Below are 21,415 nucleotides of genomic sequence, written 5' to 3'. Positions count from 1 at the left end.
GAGTGTTCAGTTAAAATATGATCAAACAACATGGAGGTGCCAAAGAAAAGATAAATATATGAAAGGACACTCAATTAATTTTAGCTATCAGGAAGAGGTTACATTTTAAATGTTATTCACTGAAAAAGATACAAAACAAATGCAAAAGGGAGTTGCATTTTTATGGATGGTTCTCCAAGAAAAAAAAAACTCCAGTGAAATATATACATACACATTTCATAATATTTTACAGGCGTGCACACACACAGGTTACCAGATGATACTTACCTGAGTAAGTAAAACAAACTGTGCAAACTGCCAAGGCAGCATGAAAAACACATTTGACACAGAAAGGGCGACAAAGGCACATTTTCCTGCTTTGGGAGTCCTAACAAAACAATAAGATTAAATGTATTAAAATGAAGCGCTACACTCAAAAGACTAGACAAAGTTGGCCAAAAATGTGCTGTCCTCACCTGAGAATGTGTGTTAAAACCAACATCTGAAAGATAAGAAATGGGTAGGAGAAACTCTCGCGCAAAGGTGGAGTCCACATGACACGTGTACTCTAAACAGAAAGAAACAAAGCACAGGGCTAGAGTAAATGAGAAGCAAAATGACACAGGCAGCTGTTGTTTTTAACTGTTGTGTGAAGTGCGGCCAGCTCATCTCAGTTTATTACAGACAAACATCAGAAGATCTTTCCATTTGTGGGTAACTGTAATTAAGCCTGCACTTGTGTCTTTGTACTGACTTATTTATTGCTGCTTTGTGAAAAAGAAATATTTGCACCTTTAGGATACACTAAGCGTATGCCAATCCATTGGACAGAATGTTTTCTGACATTCAACCAATTCCTAAAAAAATAATACTAGAGTGAAAAATTTGCTCCAAAGTTTCACCCTTACTTCATAAACCAATATTATTGAACGTGTAATGTTCCTATCTAATCACATATTCTCAAGACACACTTTGGCCCAGGTGAATAAAATAATCTTGAAATTCTCCAGGAAAAAAGCAATACATGGTCTTGAAATGAAGATCTTTGGGACAACACTCAATCTTTTCAAGCATGAACATCATTTTCAAGCCAATATCATTCCAGGAAAATAACACAATTATGAAGCAAGTATATGAAAACAGTAGAACTACATCCAGAAACCTACAGATGCATTACAATAGGTCTCTCTCTAGTCAGTGCTAAAGATGAACAAACTGCAGGTACCTGCTTGGTATGGAACAAAGGTTACAAGGATCATTTGCCTAGACTTGGCACACTAAGCTTGAAACACATAGTTACTGCTAAGCAGTTGCAAAAGGTCTCATCAGCAAACTGGTGCACCATGATTTGTTCACAGACCAAGTAGAAATGTTTCTGAAGACTCTGCAATTGTCTATACAATTTTAAACAGGAAGCTCTGAATGAAAACAGATCCTGCTGGTTATCTCTAATAGACACAAATGTTGCTGATGTGTAAAGCAGCATTTTTTTCTTTGCAGGATTGTATCATGTCACCATCACCATTTATTACCGTTGACTGAATGAACAGAAATCTGGAATATTAGAATGCAAAACCACTGATTTTTTGGATGTCACCTGTTATGACAGTGCTTACAACTTCGGTGTCACAGCCATATTAGATTGCATTCAATTTCTGGCTCAATTGCTTTTAGTCTAGAGCTACCTAATCTCCACGTGGGTTTTCCTCTGGGTACTTGGGCTTTTTTTCCCCCCTACCCAGCCTGGGTAGGTGAATGATGATGTGTGTATGTGCGTAAATGTACCCTGCAATGGTTTGGCATACCAGACAGTTTCTTCACTTGTGCCCACGTACTTCAGACCATATGACACTGAAGTGGATGAATGGAGTTAGAACATGCACTGATATGTAAAGTTGAAGCTCCAGGACCCAAAGAAATATAAACATTTATGTATATACATTTATATATATACACATTTACTGCACTGTATGATTTAATTTGAATTTGATTGCAGGATATTATCAGACTCAACAGAGTCTTTACAGAAGGTGTATTTGAATTTTCTTTTATCTTTTGTTGTATGTAAAAATACAACACGAAGCATTATAAAGTACCAGCAAAATGCCTTACATAAAAATAAAGACTGGTAGATATCTTTTCTGTTTTCATGTTTAAATATTTCTAGGTATTTATGACACACCAGAAAGTATTGTCTCAAGTTGGTGTGTTTTTCCATTCAAAGACAAAAGAATTTGATTCTATTTAGACTACACTTAAGGCAGAGCACATGGATTCAATGCTGCATTTTAATGTGTGAACTTGGGCCATATATAGTTGGGCAGGTGACTATGACAACAAGGAGGCCGGGGTTCAAGTCCCAGGTGCTGCCTGCATGGAGTTTGCATGTTCTCCCTGTGTCTGCATGGGTTTCCGCTCCAAAGACTTGGTTTCTGATGTGTCTGTGTTCACCCTTCAGTGGTTTGATGTCCTGTCCAGGGATTGTTTGAACATTGCATTTAATGTGTGTTGGGATAGGCTCCATCTTCCAAGTGACCCTGCTTTGGATAAACATGATTGGAAAGTAGATGGATGGATGGATGTTTGAACTTAAAACATGATTGTATTGCATCATGTCAAAATGACATAAAACACAATCAGAAGAAATTGATTTAATCATGATGCAATTAAGTGTTCAAATCGAATTAACAAATATCTTCAAATTATAACACTTTATTGCAAATCAAACAGAACTGTTTAGAAAGCTCAGATTTTACAATTACATTGAAGGACCAACAAACCTTTGACTCACATACTTTCTTTTGTATCTTGTGCAACACCTGCATTTCTATCTCCATCCATCCTCTTCCACTTATCAGAGATCGGGTCGCGGGGGCAGCAGCTTGAGTAGAGATGCCCAGACTTCCCTCTCCCTGGCCACTTCTACTAGCTCTTTCGGGGGAATCCTGAGGCATTCCAAGGCCAACCGAAAGACATAGTCCCTCCAGCGTGTCCTGGGTCTTCCCTGGGGAATCCTCCTGGTTAGACGTGCCCGGAACACCTCACCAGGGAGGCGTCCAGGAGGCATCCTGATCAGATGCCTGAGCCACCTCATCTGACTCCTCTTGATGCGGAGGAGCAGTGGCTCTACTCTGATCTCCTCCCAGATGACCGAGCTTCTCACCCTACCTTTAAGGCATTTCTATCTTGCATTTCTATTTCTCTACTCCCCTCACATATGTCAGTTCCATAAATTCTATACTTTATGTGGAAACCTGATGAATTTACAACTGTTCATACTTTGCACTGTTAAGTTTTAACTTTTGATCTTATGTTTCAGAGTGGAATTAACTGTCAATATTTTTTCTCTTGTAATAACAACCATTTTAGAATCAAAAAAATTCAGTTAATTTATAAGATATTTTGGTAGAGACTTACCTCCCCATGGTTAAAAAAGAAGCATAAGACTGTCACAATTCCTCCAAGGCTGCTGCCACTGACAGAAAAAGAGAAAAGGCCGTCAGACAAATTACTGATTACAATCTAGAAATGTAATCTGTTTTGAACACTTTAGGGCTAGTCACTGACAAGTACACATGACAACTATGAAATGAACAGACAAAATAAAAGAGCCAAACAATCTGAATTCTTCTTGACACATTGCCATAACAGAAAAAACATAAAAGAATGAAAATTAATCTCTAATGTAGGAAACAGCACGGACATTGAACTCGTGAATAAACCAAGTGTAGCTTTGTTAAGCAGCGGGAAAACACCACTTGTTGGTAGCTGACAGGAAGGTGGGCAAGTCTGCAAAATGTATGGTGAAAATTATGTGGTCATTTTGAAAGTTACCAATTTCTCCTGTGAGAATCTTAATAAATTAACAGTATGCAAGGAGTTTAGAGGAGGATATTACCAAAATTAGTACAACTAGATATTTAGCCTCTGCACTGTGAAATCCTGAATCTTTCAAATTGATTTTAAAACCTAAATATCTGTGAATTTAGTCTCGGGTCAAACTATTTAACCAAAGAGCTTTTCAACTGGGATCATGACAAATAAAGTAAAGTCCAAAAAGAGAATCCTTATATGGCCTTGTAAACTAAAATGCAAAGAAAGGTGCAAGTAAAACAACAACCAAATACTAGCAAGTTGGGCCAATGGAAGAAAAGAATCACAGTAAACATAAAGCAGCATTGCCCTCTGGTGGGGAAAGCAGTGTCAGCCTACGAACATTCCCATTCCATTTGAGAAACTGTCTAAAGGAGTGATTTTTGAATTGTGTATAGGGGAATTCTAGGGTTTCAGGTTTTTACTTGAGCTAGTCTCAGAATCGGGGACTAATTTTTAATTTTAATTGATTGTACTTTTTATCTCCTGCATTTTCAAAGGCATCAGACAGCAAGAATAACAATTAAAAGAAATTGTAAATAACAGGGGATGTACAAACCAGTGTGTTTGTTCATGCTGGTCCCAAGCACGGATAAATGGGGAGGGTTACGTCAGGAAGGGCATCCGGTGTAAATTTTTGCCAAATAAATATGCGGACAACAATACAAATTTCCATACCGGATCAGTCGAGCCCCGGGTTAACAACGACTGCCATCAGTACTGTTAGCCAACAGGGTGCTGGCGGAAATTGGGCTACTGTTGGCCGAAGAAGAAGGAGAAGAAAAGGGGGGAGACGTGTCCGGAGGCAGGAGGAAAGTAAAGAGAGCTGAACTGAGGGTAGGAACTTTGAATGTTGGCAGTATGACTGGTAAGTGATATATTGTGCGTGCAAGAGACTAAATGGCAGGGGAGTAAGGCCAGGTGAATTGGATGTGAATTTAAATTGTTCTATCATGGTGTGGATGGGAGGAAAAAATGTGGTAGGAGTTATTCTGAAGGAACAGTATGTCAAGAGTGTTTTAGAAATGAAACAAAGAGAGTGTCAGACAGAGTAATGATTATGAAGCTGGAAATTGGAGGTGTGATGATGAACGTTGTTAGTGTAAATGCACCGCAAGTTGGGTGTGCAATGGGTGAGTTGGATGAAGTGAGGTACAGTGTACCCAAGGGACAGAAAGTGGTGATTGGAGCGGATTTCAATGGGCATGTTGGTGAAGGGAACAGTGGAGATGAGGAGGTGATGGGTAGGTATGGTGTCAAGGAGAGGAATGAAGAAGGCCAGAGGACAGTGGATTTTGCCAAAAGGATGGACATAGCTCTGGTGAATACGTATTTTAAGAAGAGGGAGGAACATAGGGTTACGTATAAGAGTGGAGGAAGATGCACACAGGTGGATTACATCCTATGCAGAAGAGATGATCTGAAGGAGATTGAAGACTGCAAAGTGGTGGCAGGGGAAAGTGCAGTTAAGCAGCATAGGATGGTGGTCTGTAGGATGATGTTGGAGATCAAGAACAGGAAGAGAGTGAGGGCAGAGCCAAGGATCAAATGGTGGAAGTTGAAAAAGGAAGACTGCAAGGTTGAATTTAGGGAGGAGGTAAGACAGGCACTGGGTGGCAGTGAAGAGTTACCAGACAGCTGGGAAACTACAGCAGATGTAGTAAGGGTGACAGCAAGAAGGGTGCTTGGCATGACATCTGGAAAGAGGAAGGAGGAAAAGGAAACCTGGTGGTGGAATGAGGAAATACAGGAGAGTATACAGAGGAAGAGGATGGCAAAGAAGAAGTGGGATAGTCAGAGAGATGCAGAAAGTAGACAAGAGTATAAGGAGATAAGGCGCAAGATGAAGAGAGAGGTGGCGAAGGCTAAAGAAAAGTCGTATGATGAGTTGTATGAGAGGTTGGACACTGAGGGGGGAGAAAAGGACCTGTACCGATTGGCTAGACAGAGGGACTGAGCTGGGAAAGTTGTGCAGCAGGTTTGGGTGATAAAGGATAAAGATGGAAAGTACTCACAAGAAAGAAGAGTGTGTTGTGCAGATGGAAAGACTACTTTGAGAGGCTGATGAATGAACAGAACAAGAGAGAGAAGAGGTTGGATGATGTGGAGATAGTGAATCAGGAAGTGCAACGGATTAGCAAGGAGGAAGTAAGGATAGCTATGAAGAGGATGAAAAATGGAAAGGCCGTTGGACCAGATGACATACCTATGGAAGCATGGAGGTGTTTAGGAGAGATGGCGGTGGAGTTTTTAACCAGATTGTTTAATGGAATCTTGGAAAGTGAGAGGATGCCTGAAGAGTGGAGAAGAAGTGTACTGGTGCCGATATTTAAGAATAAGGGGGGATGTGCAGGATTGCAGTAACTACAGGGAAATAAAATTGATGAGCCACAGCATGAAGTTATGGGAAAGAGTAGTGGAAGCTAGGTTAAGAAGTGAGGTGATGATTAGTGAGCAGCAGTATGGTTTCATGCCAAGAAAGAGCACCACAGATGCAATGTTTGCTCTGAGGATGTTGATGGAGAAGTTTAGAGAAGGCCAGAAGGAGTTGCATTGCGTCTTTGTGGACCTGGAGAAAGCATATGGCAGGGTGCCTCCGAGAGGAGCTGTGATATTGTATGAGGAAGTCGGGAGTGGCAGAGAAGTACATAAGAGTTGTATAGGATATGTACGAGGCAAGTGTGACAGTGGCGAGGTCTGCAGTAGGAGTGACGGATGCATTCAAGGTGGAGGTGGGATTACATCAGGGATTGGCTCTGAGCCCTTTCTTATTTGAAAAGGTGATGGACAGTTTGACAGACGAGATTAGACAGGAGTCCCCGTGGACTATGATGTTTGCTGATGACATTGTGATCTGTAGCGATAATAGGGAGCAGGTTGAGGAGACCCTGGAGAGGTGGAGATATGCTCTAGAGAGGAGAGGAATGAAGGTCAGTAGGAACAAGACAGAATACATGTGTGTAAATGAGAGGGAGGTCAGTGGAATGGGAGGATGCAGGGAGTAGAGTTGGCGAAGGTGGATGAGTTTAACTACTTGGGATCAACAGTAAAGAGTAATGGGGATTGTGGAAGAGAGGTGAAAATGAGAGTGCCGGCAGGGTGGAATGGGTGGAATGTCAGGAGTAATTTGTGACAGACGGGTATCAGCCAGAGTGAAAGGGAAGTTTCTACAGGACGGTAATAAGACCAGCTATGTTATAAGAGTTGGAGACGGTGGCACTGACCAGAAAGCAGGAGACAGAGCTGGAGGTAGCAGAGTTAAAGATGCTAAGATTTGCACTGGGTGTGACGAGGATGGATAGGATTAGAAATGAGTACATTAGAGGGTCAGCTCATGTTGGACGGTTGGGAGACAAAGTCAGAGAGACGAGATTGCGCTGGTCTGGACATGTGCAGAGGAGAGATGCTGGGTATATTGGGAGAAGGATGCTAAGGATTGAGCTGCCAGGGAAGAGGAAGGCCTAAGCAAAGGTTTATGGATGTGGTGAGAGAGGACATGCAGGTGATGAGTGTAACAGAGCAAGATGCAGAAGACAGAAAGATATGGAAGAAGATGATCTGCTGTGGCAACCCCTAACGGGAGCAGCCGAAAGAAGAAGAAGAAGTAAATAAAGAGTATTTTTACCATAACTTCTTGATAGTAAAAAGTCTCTGTTGTCAAATTAATCTGTTTAATTTTGCTACCCTAATTTTATCCACATATTGAAAAATTAACAGACTTCAGTGAAAACAATAATGAATGCTAAAGGTGAAGCTGACTGTTCTCTGTAATATCCACCTTTATGCTCACTAGTACAAATTGCTTTAAATAACCAAACAATTAATAAAAAAACAAACAGGAACTTATCCCTCTGTTAAAAATTTTAATTCAAAATGTTAATTACTCAATTGACAGAAAAAGTGTAAAGAGTTTAGTAAAATTCAGCATCTGGTTGAAATTAAATCCTTCAGCCAGTGTTTCACCTTAGGACTGAACTTAGAGAACAGCTGCAATGCAGCTGTGGTGCTGAAGAACCACATTCGCACAAACACAAGGCAAATGTACTGCATTTACAGGTTATTAAAAAGCAAACTGCAAACTGTTTGAAAAGTATTACATCAATATACTCAAAATACATCAATAGACGCAGTGGAGACCTGGCAGGCTAAGCAGTTTGTACTCTTTCAATAAAACAAAAATATTTACAGACAGCTGTATACATGCAGTGTGTGTATAATTATAAACGAGAATATACGTTTCTATAAATAACTAAAAGTGAAAAAAATAACTTTTTTCCAGCAAAAAATGCTGTTCTTTTCAAATTGTTTTCAAATTATTCTGAGAAGATGAGATGTAATACTCAAGGTAACTCACTGCCTACAATAGTGGACTTACCTTACGTAAGCTCCAATGATAAAGAAAAAGCTCAGCATGAGTCCATTAAGTGCAAACACAATTGCAACATAAAAGGAAGCTGGGTCTCCCAAACCTGGCAGAGAAAAACAAAATGTGTTCAGGCCAATACCAAGACATGATCCTGCCAAAAAGGCTACATATGTCCTATGATATTATTCATAAATAGAGATTATAAAGTTAAGCTTGATATCTTGGCACCATAGTCAGCAATGCAGAAAATGTATATGATGAAAAAATTATTATAGGCAAACACTACATAAGGTATAGTACTCAACACAGCTTTTGATCTCCCTCTTGGGGGCCGAGTGTAAGCTCGTAGACCTGAACTTACATGAAGACAAGGGATTGCCCCGGAAAGAGAGCAATAGTAATGCTAAAAAAGTAACAAAAACCACAGGAAAGAAACCATACGTAGATACATCAATTTGGAATATCTTGATAAAGGAACAGAAATCAGCAAGCATTAGGGGAATAAAGGGAAACTACTATAGTTTGTGACAGAAGAATAAGAAATGTGAATAAAACCCCTATAGATTTAACAGTCTAGTGAAAAAGCCCACAGCCTAAGAAGCAAGTCTCTTGAACAGTGACAAACACGGCAAGGTCAGACTAAAATGTGCTAAAACTTACTGAGATGAGCCAGTAGAACTTTGGACAGATATGACAAACACTAACATCAGCTAAAGTGATGGCAAGATGAACATGTGGAGAAGGAAACAAATTACATACAGTTCAAAACATATTTTACCACTGTATTTGAGAAAGTAACTGTGCTACCCATCTATGATGGGTTTCAAACTAAGTAATTAACATAGACCTCAGCAGTAACAATGGTAGCACACCTTGCAATGCCTAGCTATTTCTGTTATCTACCTTTTGATATTGGATTCATAAAAACTATTAATGTTTGTGATGTGACATCTATTGGAATAACAAATGCAATGCATTTTACTACTAAAATGTTTGTGATATGCAATCTTTTAGAATGACAGGGACATAGCAACCAGACAGACACACAAACACTTATCCTTTTATTAACCCTTTTATTATTGCCGGCAGGACTAAACAATGATGCTTTTTTTTTAAAAACTGCATACAATCATTGATTCCTCATTTCTTTTATTAAAGTACAGTGTTTTGCCATTAAAATGCCATATTGCATACTCCAATACCACATTGCAATGTTTTTCTTGTGAAGATGTTATAGAATCTTGCAGCTATTAGTGTTGTAATTTGGATGCACAGTATCCTTTCTTTACAAACAATATACACTCTGATAGTAAGATCTGCAGTTCAAAATGATACAATGCCATTGGTCTTCAATAATACATTTGTATGCTATGGACACTTTTTTGAAAACAGTAAAAGCACAGAAAAAAAAAATCTTGCTTTTGGTACTGCTTCAAAACAGTAAATCTAGATATATTACTTTTTATTTCATAATAATGTTTTTTCTGTGTGTTCGTGACACATTCAATGACACTTTTAAAGTGCTTGGAAACTTATTCTAACATGCATGGAAATAAGAATAACATTTAAAGTGCATTTTATTTTTCAAATTATTCTGCTGTCACATATGTCACATAACTATATTCTTTTGGTGTAAAAGTTCTGAAACAGAAATGTCTGACCTTTATTTTGAGGGGTGAAACATGATATTGAGTGAAGCATCAGAAAAAAACAAACTAACAGATAGGTGACAGCGATGAGTACATTCCTTAATAATATCAATAGATGCAAGGGATTTCAAACCCAATATAAAGCTTTAAAGTACTTTGCTGGACTACTTAAGGTCACCTGAAACTGGACTTTCAGTGATGGTACTTTGAAACATTAATTTAAATACTGTATGTGGAGAAATCTACAAAAGGATAACATTCATCCTTTCATCTCAAATATCAATTGCTTGAAAGGCATAAAAAGAAATTTTGACCTCACCCTCCCAGTAGTTAATGAAGAACTACACTTGCATCTGAAGGTTTACTGACAGGGTGGAACAGTGGTGAAGTGGTAGCACTGATGTCTCATAGTAAGGAGAACAGTCAGGGTCCTCCCTGTGTGGAGTTTGCATTTTCTATGCATGTCTGCATTGTCTATCTCCCTCGGTCTAAAGACATGCTGGTTAGTTGGATTGTTGATGCTATATTGGCACGAGAGATAGAGACAGAGAGACTCTGTGTGTTTGCCCTGAGATGGAGTAGCACCCTGTCCAGGGACTGTTCCTGCCTTGTGCCTTAGGCTTCCTGGGGTAGGCTCCAGCTCTCACATGACGCTGCACTGGATGAAGTATGTTTAGAACATGGACAGACAGACGTTTACTGATGTATGCAAATAACAAACTGATGTCTTTAACTGCATGTGAATGACACCACAAACAGATTTTAATTAAAACATACAGTATGTGTTTACATATTTTCTGAAATAATCAGCCTTTTAAAATTTCTCATTACAGAAATCTCCAAATATCACCTGGCTAACTGAAAACTTGTATGGGAGAAAATGATTTAACATATGTTAAACATATGTTTACCACACATAGCTTAGCTGAAAGACGGCAGGACAGATAAAGGAAGAAAGGAGCAATATTTCCAACTGCTGGAAGGGCAACAGGAAACATACTGACTTGACCATGCAAATCTTATTAGAAGCTTTAACATTTCAATTTAGGCCAATGGACTGTTTTCACATGAAATATTTATAAATAACTTTATGGTAGATAAGAAAGAAAGAAAGAAAAAGAGAGAAATATTCTCTGGGAGGATACAATTTAAAATGTAAAATTATGGATAAGTCAGTACTGAGAAGTACTCAGGGATAAAAACAGTCCAGGATGAAAATTACGTATGTAAGGAAGTCATATTAAATACTTGCAATTACCTATGAAAGCAAGCTCTAGCATGAATATTCAGAAAACTCTAGTTGAGCAAGATGAGCAAACTGGTGTTTCAAAAATGACGTGTTTGAGGCTTTTACCAAACTGTTGCAAAGGAAAAAGTATGAGAAATGTGGGAAAAAGCCAAAGATGTAACAACTGAAAAGAGATACTTTATCATAGTTGCATAACATGAAAGTTTTATCAATAAATAAATCGAGTGCTAAAAGGAGGAGATGTTTTTCTCTAATACCAGCCTGAATATAAATGCAGGGATCAGGTTTAATATCAAAAATAATTTAATACATAAAAAGAAAAAAAGATTTGAACTGCAAATTGAATTAAAGCTTAAGTTAACAGATCAGAACCACCATTGCTGTCTGCTTCAATTGTAAAAATTTAAAAAAAAAAAACACACATGGATAAGATGCTAAATGATGCAATACATGAGAATGAAGGGGAAGGGAACTTAAAGCTAAAAATATTGAGAGAAAGTCTGAAAATGCAGACAAAGAAACAAAATGGAAAAAATACAAAATAAACTTTTAGCATTAAAAATGAGAAAAAAGGAAATATTCCAGGAATCGATGGATAGAAAGGTCAAATGGTATTACATAAGGATAATATCACCATACCAAGCAGACACTAAACTGAAAAAAGAAGTAATGAGATACATTCATTCCTTTGAGTCAAGAAGAGTGAATATTATTTATAGCACAGAGGTCAGAAATGTCATATTCTGAAACTGAAATAAAAAAATTTGGATTTTAGGGAGGGCGGCATGGTGGCGCAGTGGGTAGCGCTGCTGCCTCGCAGTTGGGAGACCTGGGTTCACTTCCCGGGTCCTCCCTGCGTGGAGTTTGCATGTTCTCCCTGTGTCTGCGTGGGTTTCCTCCGGGCGCTCCGGTTTCCTCCCACAGTCCAAAGACATGCAGGTTAGGTGGATTGGCGATTCTAAATTGGCCCTAGTGTGTGCTTGGTGTGTGGGTGTGTTTGTGTGTGTCCTGCGGTAGGTTGGCACCCTGCCTGGGATTGGTTCCTGCCTTGTGCCCTGTGTTGGCTGGGATTGGCTCCAGCAGACCCCCGTGACCCTGTGTTCGGATTCAGCGGGTTGGAAAATGGATGAATGGATGGATTTTAGGGATATTTAAAAAAATTCAGATTAAATTTAATTTAAACAAATCTAAATGAAAACATTAAGAGATGACTTTAGAAAAAATGGGAGATCAGCTATAAAATAAAAATAGAGCTTAATACTCTGTTCTGCCTTTCTTCTAGAACTGGTAAAAACAAAGCCCTAGACATAACAGCAGCTCACTGTGGACAACTTTAATCAGTAAATGTAGATGAAATCAACGGCGGTCAACAGGTGGTTTAAATAGTCGAAAAACAAGGTTTCAATTTCAAATTAAAAGCAAGCATTTACTCAAATATATTTGAACTTGGGTTAAAGATTCTGGACATTAAAAGTACAGTTGTTTTTTATTTTTCATTTGCTATTCTTATGATGAACAGCTGCAGAATACACACCAACAGCAAAAAAAAAATCCTACTGTAATTTAGGCAATTGTTATTTAAATATAAGAGCAATCAAAATCCTGAGCAGGTGCATCCTGTAACAGGGAAGCATCAACACTGCCCTCTTGTCTTCAGTCTACAACTGACCTGTCACAACTTCTCACAAGAGGGAGACATAAATTAGCCATAAAAAGGAACTTCCATCCATCCATCCATCCATTATCCAACCCGCTATATCCTAACTACAGGGTCACGGGGGTCTGCTGGAGCCAATCCCAGCCAACACAGGGCACAAGGCAGGAAACAAACCCCGGGCAGGGTGCCAGCCCACCGCAGGGCACACACACACACACACACGACAATTTAGGATCGCCAATGCACCTAACCTGCATGTCTTTGAACTGTGGGAGGAAACCGGAGTACCCGGAGGAAACCCACGCAGACATGGGGAGAACACGCAAATTCCACGCAGGTAGGACCCGGGAAGTGAACCCGGGTCTCCTAATTGCGAGGCAGCAGCGCTACCCACTCCGCCACCGTGCCGCCCTAAAAAGGAACTTGAATCCTTAAAAGTAACATGCACTATGCTTCATTAGTTAACACTTTAACTTTTTCATTCTAATTTCTTTTCGTTTGCAAAGCAAGAAATGCTTGTGACAATGCTGTGTAGGTCCCGCTTACAGCGCTCAGTAAGCATCCTGAACTACAAACATATTGTGACGTATCTGGCTGCTGCATGGACAGCTGTGAGAAATGGGATTTAGGGTTAGGGTGAAGCCCAGAGGAAAGCAGTTTTATACATAATTTACATAACATTTCTATTATTATTAAGTTATTAAGCAGTTCGCATACGTTTGCAACCCGAGATTTTTCTTCTTTTTTTGCATATAACAAAGACATATTCTTTGCATTTGCCATTCCAACAGACTGCACATCACAAACATTAACACTGTTATCGTTTTTTTCGTGTCTGCCGTTTAGGAGGGTGACAATGAGTTAAATTCCAATGGATGTTTTTCAAATGTTGACAAGCAATAAGCAAAAGGTATAACTGAAAACCACAGAAAACAAAAACATCAAAATAAAAAAAAACAGTACGAGGAAAGTTCAAAGAAATATTTTTTTTTTTTTTTACAATGTTTCTGTTTGGGGATCGTTGTGTAAATGTGTACGACTGAGCTGCGACCAAAGATCTAACTGCTCTGTGGATGATTCATTCAAGCATTTCAAGGTCACTTCGTTGTAATGAAAGCATCTGCTGAATGTACTTCGTAGTAACGAGATTTCTATAGACTCGTGTCATATGGGGAAACTGTCGGGACCATAAAAATACTTTGTTGTAATACTCTCTCACCTCGGTCTCTCTCCTCTCTCTGTGCCGCGGCAAAGCCCCGCCCGCCAAGCATTCTGAAAAGTTTGAGTGAGTCTCCGTTGCCGGCAGTTCTCTCGCGGCCCGGCTGTCAGACGGCTGCGGCCCGGTAGTGGGTCGCGGACTGGTGGTTGGGGACCCCTGCTTTATGGGAATGCGCTTGACAGAGACTGTACCTGTCGAGACAGGTTCAGACACTCAAGGACACAGAGGAAAGGAGCAGAAGGTACACACTGGGCAAGAGATACTTTTAAGTTTGTTCTACTGTCCATCTTTGATAGGGAACATGGCTAGTAAAGGTATAAATGATTATTACGAATATCTAAGACAACAAACTAAAAAAGATGAAAGAATACAACAGAAGACACTTTATAAAGTCCACTGTTATCAATGATATCTCTCTACTATAAAAAAAAATCCTGGGAGAGAATGACTAGGGAGACGAGACATGATCTTCACGTGAAGATCACAGAAGACACTTAAGAGATTGGCCACGGAGTGTCTCGCGGGGACGTAGAACATGAGATTCTTTAAGACACGCCCTACTTACAACCAATATCAAATAAGACCACGGGTAGCAAAATATTCAGGCGTGTCAAGGCTTTGAGCACACACACATCCAGGGCTCTGAGCGCATATAAAGTGTATAAGGACAACACGTTATAGATGAAATGTCGACAACTAAGCAAAGAAGAAATAGCAGCGCAGAGAAAAGAGACTCAAAAGCGTTGAAAAGAAAAAAATGCAAAAAAGAAAAAGAATAATCTAGGTGCAAATTCAGAAAATAAGGAAAGTAATAAGCAGTCTGGAACAAGTGGAACTGGAAAAAAAGCATGTTCAAGTGGGCTCAGAATTAAAAGACAAAGTATAACTTCATAAAGACATTCAAAAACGTTGTCACTATACACATGGAGAGCAGGTTAGAGATTATAAAAGCAGTGGAATTTGAAAGGCTAAAAAAAAAAAAAAAACGATGGCGCGATACACATGCAGAGAAAGGTAAAGAATATGAAAGCAGGAAAATTCGAAAGTATTGTAGCATCCCTTCCAGGTTGAAGCCTTTTTTTTTTTGGAGTGACTGTTAGGTTTGATTGAGGGAGGGCGGAGTACAGCATGGAAGACTGACAGTGGGGTATTGATTGATGCCGTAATGTGGTTTGGGTCCCGGGACTTGAGGAGGGGGTTGGAGAGGGTGCTAGAAGGTTGTGTTTAGGGTTACGAAGTCGGCGTTCTTTATCTTGATTGTTCAAGTAAAACTTTTGTAAGACTTTACTATGTCTGTCTGTTTTTTTTTTTTACTACTTCTCCTTTCGAGCCAGACGCGGAGGTCGCTACAGTATCAAAAAAAGATAGTAAAGATCGCATTAGCACAAACAAAAGGAAATTATTACTCGAAAAAACAGAAAATAATCATTACGGACCAGGTGTAATTGAAAAAATAGCAGGACAAAGCGAGGTCAGAAATAGAAGACAAAGAGTAGAAAACAAAGTAAAACGTCATAAAAGAGGTCAAAAAACAAGGGGGCCAAACACATGCAGAACAGGTTAGAGATAATGAAAACAGTGGAATTCAAAAGACTCAAAAAAAACGTAGGTGCGAAACACATGCAGAGCAAGATACAGAATATAAAAGCAGAAAATAACAAAAGTGTCAAAACAGAAGAAAGTAAACATCGCATTAGCGCAAACAAAGAAATTATTACTCTGAGAAATACTGAAAAGGCGAATAGAGATCGAATATATGGACATAGGTGATATATCTGAAAAAGTATGTAAATATTGTAAGGCTTTGAAGTTTAAGTCAGAGAATTTCAAAAATGGGGTTTACCTCACATACATTTATTGGTTACTTTGTACAAAAAAAATTATTTACTGCTGATGATGTAGATCGTTTTGTCTGTGCTGAAATTCCAAACAGAGAAACCTATCCTGAATTATGGTACAAAGTCATTAAACACATGTCTCACAGACCTCATTTAAAAGATTCAGCATGTTGGAACTCGAAAGATTCCAAATATTGTTTTTAAAGAAGTTCTGAAATAACTAATGAAATAGCAACAATTCAAAGAAAAAAAAAATCTTGTGTGTATCTGGAAAACCAAACACGGGGGTTGGTGAGCAAAGCCCCTTAGTTTTCTTAAAGATATTTTAAACTTGAATTTCAAATACAATGAGTTTGTTTCCTTAGTATCTATGATATTAAGTCTGAAAATTCCACGTTAAATTCTTGCATTAGCACACAAATTCAATGGGACCCCAAATAAGTCATGTAATTAGTCTTGGTAACAGATGTAATAAGACATATACACCACTAGCACATGCAAAGCACAATCATATAGTGCACCCTAAGAAAAAGAAGTGTTCTAAGTATACTGTATAATGTTAGGAAGAGGGTCTCAAGCTTAATCTGCTGAGAACAGAAGTTAACCTGTTTATTATTCTTCTGACATCAGACACCATCCACAATAAAAGAACTGTAGATGTAATGCTGCAAGTTTAACTTAAGTAGGAATTAAAATGAGATTCATGTCATTAAATCTTATAATTGTAACTCTGACATGGAAAACACATTTTTACAATCTCTCCAAAAATGTAACAGGAGCTTCTGAATCCCAAGATCTCTCTAAACTAATTACCGTATCTATAACATGGGATAGCTTTATATGTGATAAATGCTAACAGATTCCTCTTCAATGAGTGAAGTACTACACTCTGAATCATTTTAGATGATGCGTTTTAAACTCATTCTTGGTAAAGAAAGTCTGCAGTTTTATTAATGATCATATTTGTCAGATCAAAAGTGCCTAGTGGTTTTAGTTTACTCTGGTTTTAATATTGTATTAAACCCTTACAACTCTTTGCAGAAATTACTGCAACACAAAGCATTCTTGCCTTCACAGCTGTTCACAGGATGTAGTCCTTCCCCTCTATTGACAGTCCAGCAAGTTTTAGTCACATAGTCAAAGTGACCCATTGTTCCTGTGTAAAGCCTGTACCAGCTGGCAAGGAGAATCTGATGGGGAAAAACAAAAACTCTGGGTAAGGAATATTTACCCCATGACTCCAAGTTAAGAGACAGAAATCAAAGAAATGACCAAAGACCTCATACTGCTATTGAATAACAGAATGTTTTAAAGGAATACAATAAAGTAATGAGATTATTGATGGCATTGCCTGTACAAATATACATGATGAAAGCTTTAATTTCCTTAAATATACAGTGGCAAAAGAGAACTAGTTTTTAAATTTAAGTAGCCAGAGTCAAGTTAATACTCTTTAAATTACTTTAACAAAGGAATTAGTTCAAAGCGGCAAAACATATTCAATTCCACTGTGTCTTATCCTGCATTCTATTATGTCCACATCCCTGCATGCAGGGCTGTATTCAGACAACTGGTAAAGCACAGCTCAAACAGGACAGAATAAGGCAAGTGAAAATAATGCATACCACTTGAGCACTCTGGAAGATCCTGTAGCTTAAGAATATTTTTCCTAGCTTGTACAAATAGTAAGCCAGGCTTCAGAATATACTTAATCAAGTAAAATGAAAATCCATGAATGCTGCTGCAGCAGGGTTAAGCATGGGTGTTGAGTGCCACACCACTAATCCATTAGCTTCCAACAAAAATATATGAATAATAATAGAAAATAAAGTAGTTTTACCTCTGGGTACAAATTAAACCTCTTCAATGTGTTGATAATAAGAGGATACTCGGTTCGATTATCATTCATCACCATGATTACTCCACTTAAAAAAGAAGGTGCCTCAATAATAGTCTTAAAATAGGAGTAATAAAGGCCCTAGAAAAGAAAAAAAAAAGACAACATAAACTCATTATGTTTGATAATGATTTTAGTTTCTTGTAAACATTTGAATTCTAATGGAAGTCTTAATTGTCTTCTAGACACTTGCACCATACAAGAACAAACTTTTCATATTATATTAAGAGGCATGAAACATGAGTGCAGACAACAGTGATTGATATAAAACCATAACTCCAATTAATATTATCTTATTTATTATTAATGTCCATTATGTCTTATTCAGGGGCGGCACGGTGGCGCAGTGGGTAGCGCTGCTGCCTCGCAGTTGGGAGACCTGGGGACCCGGGTTCGCTTCCCGGGTCCTCCCTGCGTGGAGTTTGCATGTTCTCCCCGTGTCTGCTTGGGTTTCCTCCGGGCGCTCCGGTTTCCTCCCACAGTCCAAAGACATGGAGGTTAGGTGGATTGGCGATTCTAAATTGGCCCTAGTGTGTGCTTGGTGTGTGGGTGTGTTTGTGTGTGTCCTGCGGTGGGTTGGCACCCTGCCCGGGATTGGTTCCTGCCTTGTGCCTTGTGTTGGCTGGGATTGGCTCCAGCAGACCCCAGTGACCCTGTGTTCGGATTCAGCGGGTTGGAAAATGGATGGATGGATGGATGTCTTATTCATTTTCTTATTTAGTAAAATTTTACTGGCTTTACAGATTAAATTACAAATCAGTCAGGCATACTGTACAATGCAACATACTATTCAATTTCATCTGTTTTCTAATCCACTAACAAAGTTTAGGGTTGAAGGGAACTGGTACCTTCGGTGGACAGGTTCTTGCAAATTTGAAAACCAAAAAATAAAAATACACATTTCTGTTTAACTGCTGACACACTTATAATGTTTTTAAAAGAGATGTTTAAATTAACTTAAAGTTACTTAATTTCCCATTTTAAACCATTACCTTAGAAAACAGTAGAAATACAGCCATACTTGTGATTAACAATATATCTTGGCAACAGTCAGGAAGGCTCATGAACTCTTTTAATTTATTAGATTTGAGAGGAAAGCCCAAACAACTCCCCCTGTGTTCACCAGCTTCTACAATTGCAAAGTGGAGTCCATACCCTCCACATTCCTTTAATATGGGTAGTGACATCCTTCCATTAATCTACAGCTCTGTAACGGCCAGTGCATTTTTCTATGCTGTGCTGTGCTAGTAACATCACATTAAGAGAGTCCAATCAAATCAACAAGCTAATTAAAATGACATGGTCAGTTATGGGACACACTCTTGACTCCATGATGGCCGTACCAAAGAAGAGAATTAAAACAAAACCAAGCGCCATTATGAACAAGGCAGCACATTCTCTCTCTGTCACACGACCACCGAGGACTTTCAGCCAACAAATTATTTAACAAGTGTGTCAAAAAATGCTACTGGGGGTCCTTTATACCAACAGCAACATGCCTGTATAATGCCATACTGTGACAGCCAAGTGAAACGTTTTTCTTTTGTGGCAACCCCTAACGGGAGCAGCCGAAAGAAAAAGAAGAAGTCATTCTGGTGTGTGTCCAGACCATTGTGTGTATGTGTGTGTATTTTTTCTTTAATGAGCTACTATAAAAAGCCACATTTCCCCCTAGGGAGAAAAAAAATTAGATCTGTCCATCCTGGTATGGCATTCATTCTCAATAGCTATATATTCTAAAGCACTGGACATATTACAAATGATAAAGCACATTGTCAGTGGACATTTTTGATCTTTCTGCATCTAACACACTCTCCATGTGATCCAGGCAATGTTGATCAAGACAGGTATCAATGTTGCCCAGATAGCCTGAGCCATACTACTTAGTCATTCTAGCCTTTTCTGCAGGGGCAATATTAAATGACTATCATGCCACTTACATCCTAGACAAGGAAAAATAGAGTACATCCACAAATGTCTTTTGAAACAGGTTTCTACCGAGATACAAATTGTCCACCTGTGAAGTAAATTACAGAGATATCCACCACAACAAGTCCATTCATCCTAAAAGCCAGCTAATGGCATCTGTCAAATTTTTCTAAACAGAACCCCATAATAATTGATTTTCACAGAAAATGATACAATACTGGCAGATGAAGGATGTCCAAATAAAGCAATTTAGATTAGTATTATAATGAACCAAACACCAGATAGATATTGTATTGCTGTTAAGTAGTAAATGTTGACGGAGGAAATGACAAGAGGACGATAGTCTGATATGAGGTCTTGGCAAATAAACTGACACAAAATAAACCAAAAAAGACGATGGGAGACCTTTACGTAGGCTGTGAAAGATCTGAAGGTAACACCTTGTGGAAGACTAAAAGGCTCCTGAACATCACAGGTGTGTAACTAGCAACAGATCACAACATGCTAAAGGAAGGGCTTTGAGAGTGCCGTGGAAAAAGTTCTTATGAATGAACTGTCAGATGTGCATTTGTGAATTTTCTTTTCCATCAGTCAAGTTTACAAAAACACAAATCCACCACTTTTTGTGCAGGTCTGTACTTTAAGGCTAAAAATACTGTACTTACAGTAGGGATTGTAGAAAAAAGTAACAAGTAAGATTAGCTTCCCATTTGGGACAAAGCTATCAGTACTTACCATTTCTGTGCGAAAGCCCATCTCCTTTTCCAACGTAGAAAGATGAGAAAAATGGCGGTCATTTTCGAAAAGACTGGAAATATGATACCTTGAAGATAATAAGTGACATAAGAAAAACCTTAATCATAAGAAACACTGAAGACACATTACACTATAAGATCTATGGTCACAATCAGCAAAGAATATCTCTGCATTTCATCTCAGCACCCCTAAAAAGAGACTGTAGGGCAGGCATTTTTGGAATTAATGGAATTAGAGAAGAACTAGTTCACAGTGCATCAGCAAAAAGAAGAAAAGGTAAAAGTTTACTCTCAAGATGGAAAAATAAAAAAGAAGGTCAGAGACCTTTCATAAGGTGGGATGAAGGCTATACCCTCAAAATAGTGTGTCTCTAACTTTCTTTGTGACCATTATCAGAATCCCTTATCAGAATTAAGCAATATTTTGAATTACAGTTCACCCTTCCACTTCTCACACAATATTTGAAAGGCTAGCAAGAAATATGTCTTCGTATACTGCTTCTAAATTGAACAACTAGTTTAAATGGGACTACTGGCTTGTTTAAAAATCAGAAAATAAACTTCTAAATATACAGCTGCAAACTGGAACCCAGTGACAAGCTATAATTGTAGCATCATAATGCCAATTGTGCCTAATAAAAAATAAACACTGATCTGGACTGAATCTGAAGTTACATAAAATTTTAGCGCTGAAATCATGCCTCAGTTCAGGAATTTGTTCTGTGGTGTTGTGACTAAGTGCACTATGCCAGTCACAAACTGGAGAACTTCAGGTTACAAATAAGCTATCATCATGTTGAGCAATGCAGGAATATTCAAGCCGCTCTACAAATGGGATAGTGACTAAGTTGCAAGTGGTATGCTTACTTGTGTGCAGTGTCAGACTGTCTCCTCCCTGCCTTCTGTTCCTACATAACATAACATGTTTTTCTTGAACAATTCTTATCAGTTAATGCTTGTGGAATAGCAGGTCTGCGAGTCATCAATAGATGGCTAATTTTAAA

General features: G+C 38.6%; 1 protein-coding gene across 1 annotated transcript in view; it reads right to left on the bottom strand.

The window, feature by feature from the left end:
* Window positions 1-21,415, bottom strand: part of dpy19l1l (dpy-19-like 1, like (H. sapiens)) — a 66,543-nt gene that overhangs the window by 39,184 nt on the left and 5,944 nt on the right. Inside the window, exons 3-9 of the mRNA XM_028817503.2 lie at window positions 20,392-20,479; window positions 17,671-17,808; window positions 16,900-17,020; window positions 8,228-8,321; window positions 3,397-3,454; window positions 456-547; window positions 268-367 (exon numbers count right to left, since the gene is read on the bottom strand). Of these exons, the coding sequence (XP_028673336.1) occupies window positions 268-367; window positions 456-547; window positions 3,397-3,454; window positions 8,228-8,321; window positions 16,900-17,020; window positions 17,671-17,808; window positions 20,392-20,479 (691 nt within the window). The remainder of the gene's footprint in view (window positions 1-267; window positions 368-455; window positions 548-3,396; window positions 3,455-8,227; window positions 8,322-16,899; window positions 17,021-17,670; window positions 17,809-20,391; window positions 20,480-21,415) is intronic.

Source organism: Erpetoichthys calabaricus, chromosome 13 (assembly GCF_900747795.2).
Source record: "Erpetoichthys calabaricus chromosome 13, fErpCal1.3, whole genome shotgun sequence".
Classification (NCBI taxonomy): domain Eukaryota; kingdom Metazoa; phylum Chordata; class Cladistia; order Polypteriformes; family Polypteridae; genus Erpetoichthys; species Erpetoichthys calabaricus.
The sequence above is the reverse complement of the archived record's forward strand: the minus strand, read 5'-3'. Positions and strand labels throughout refer to the sequence as shown.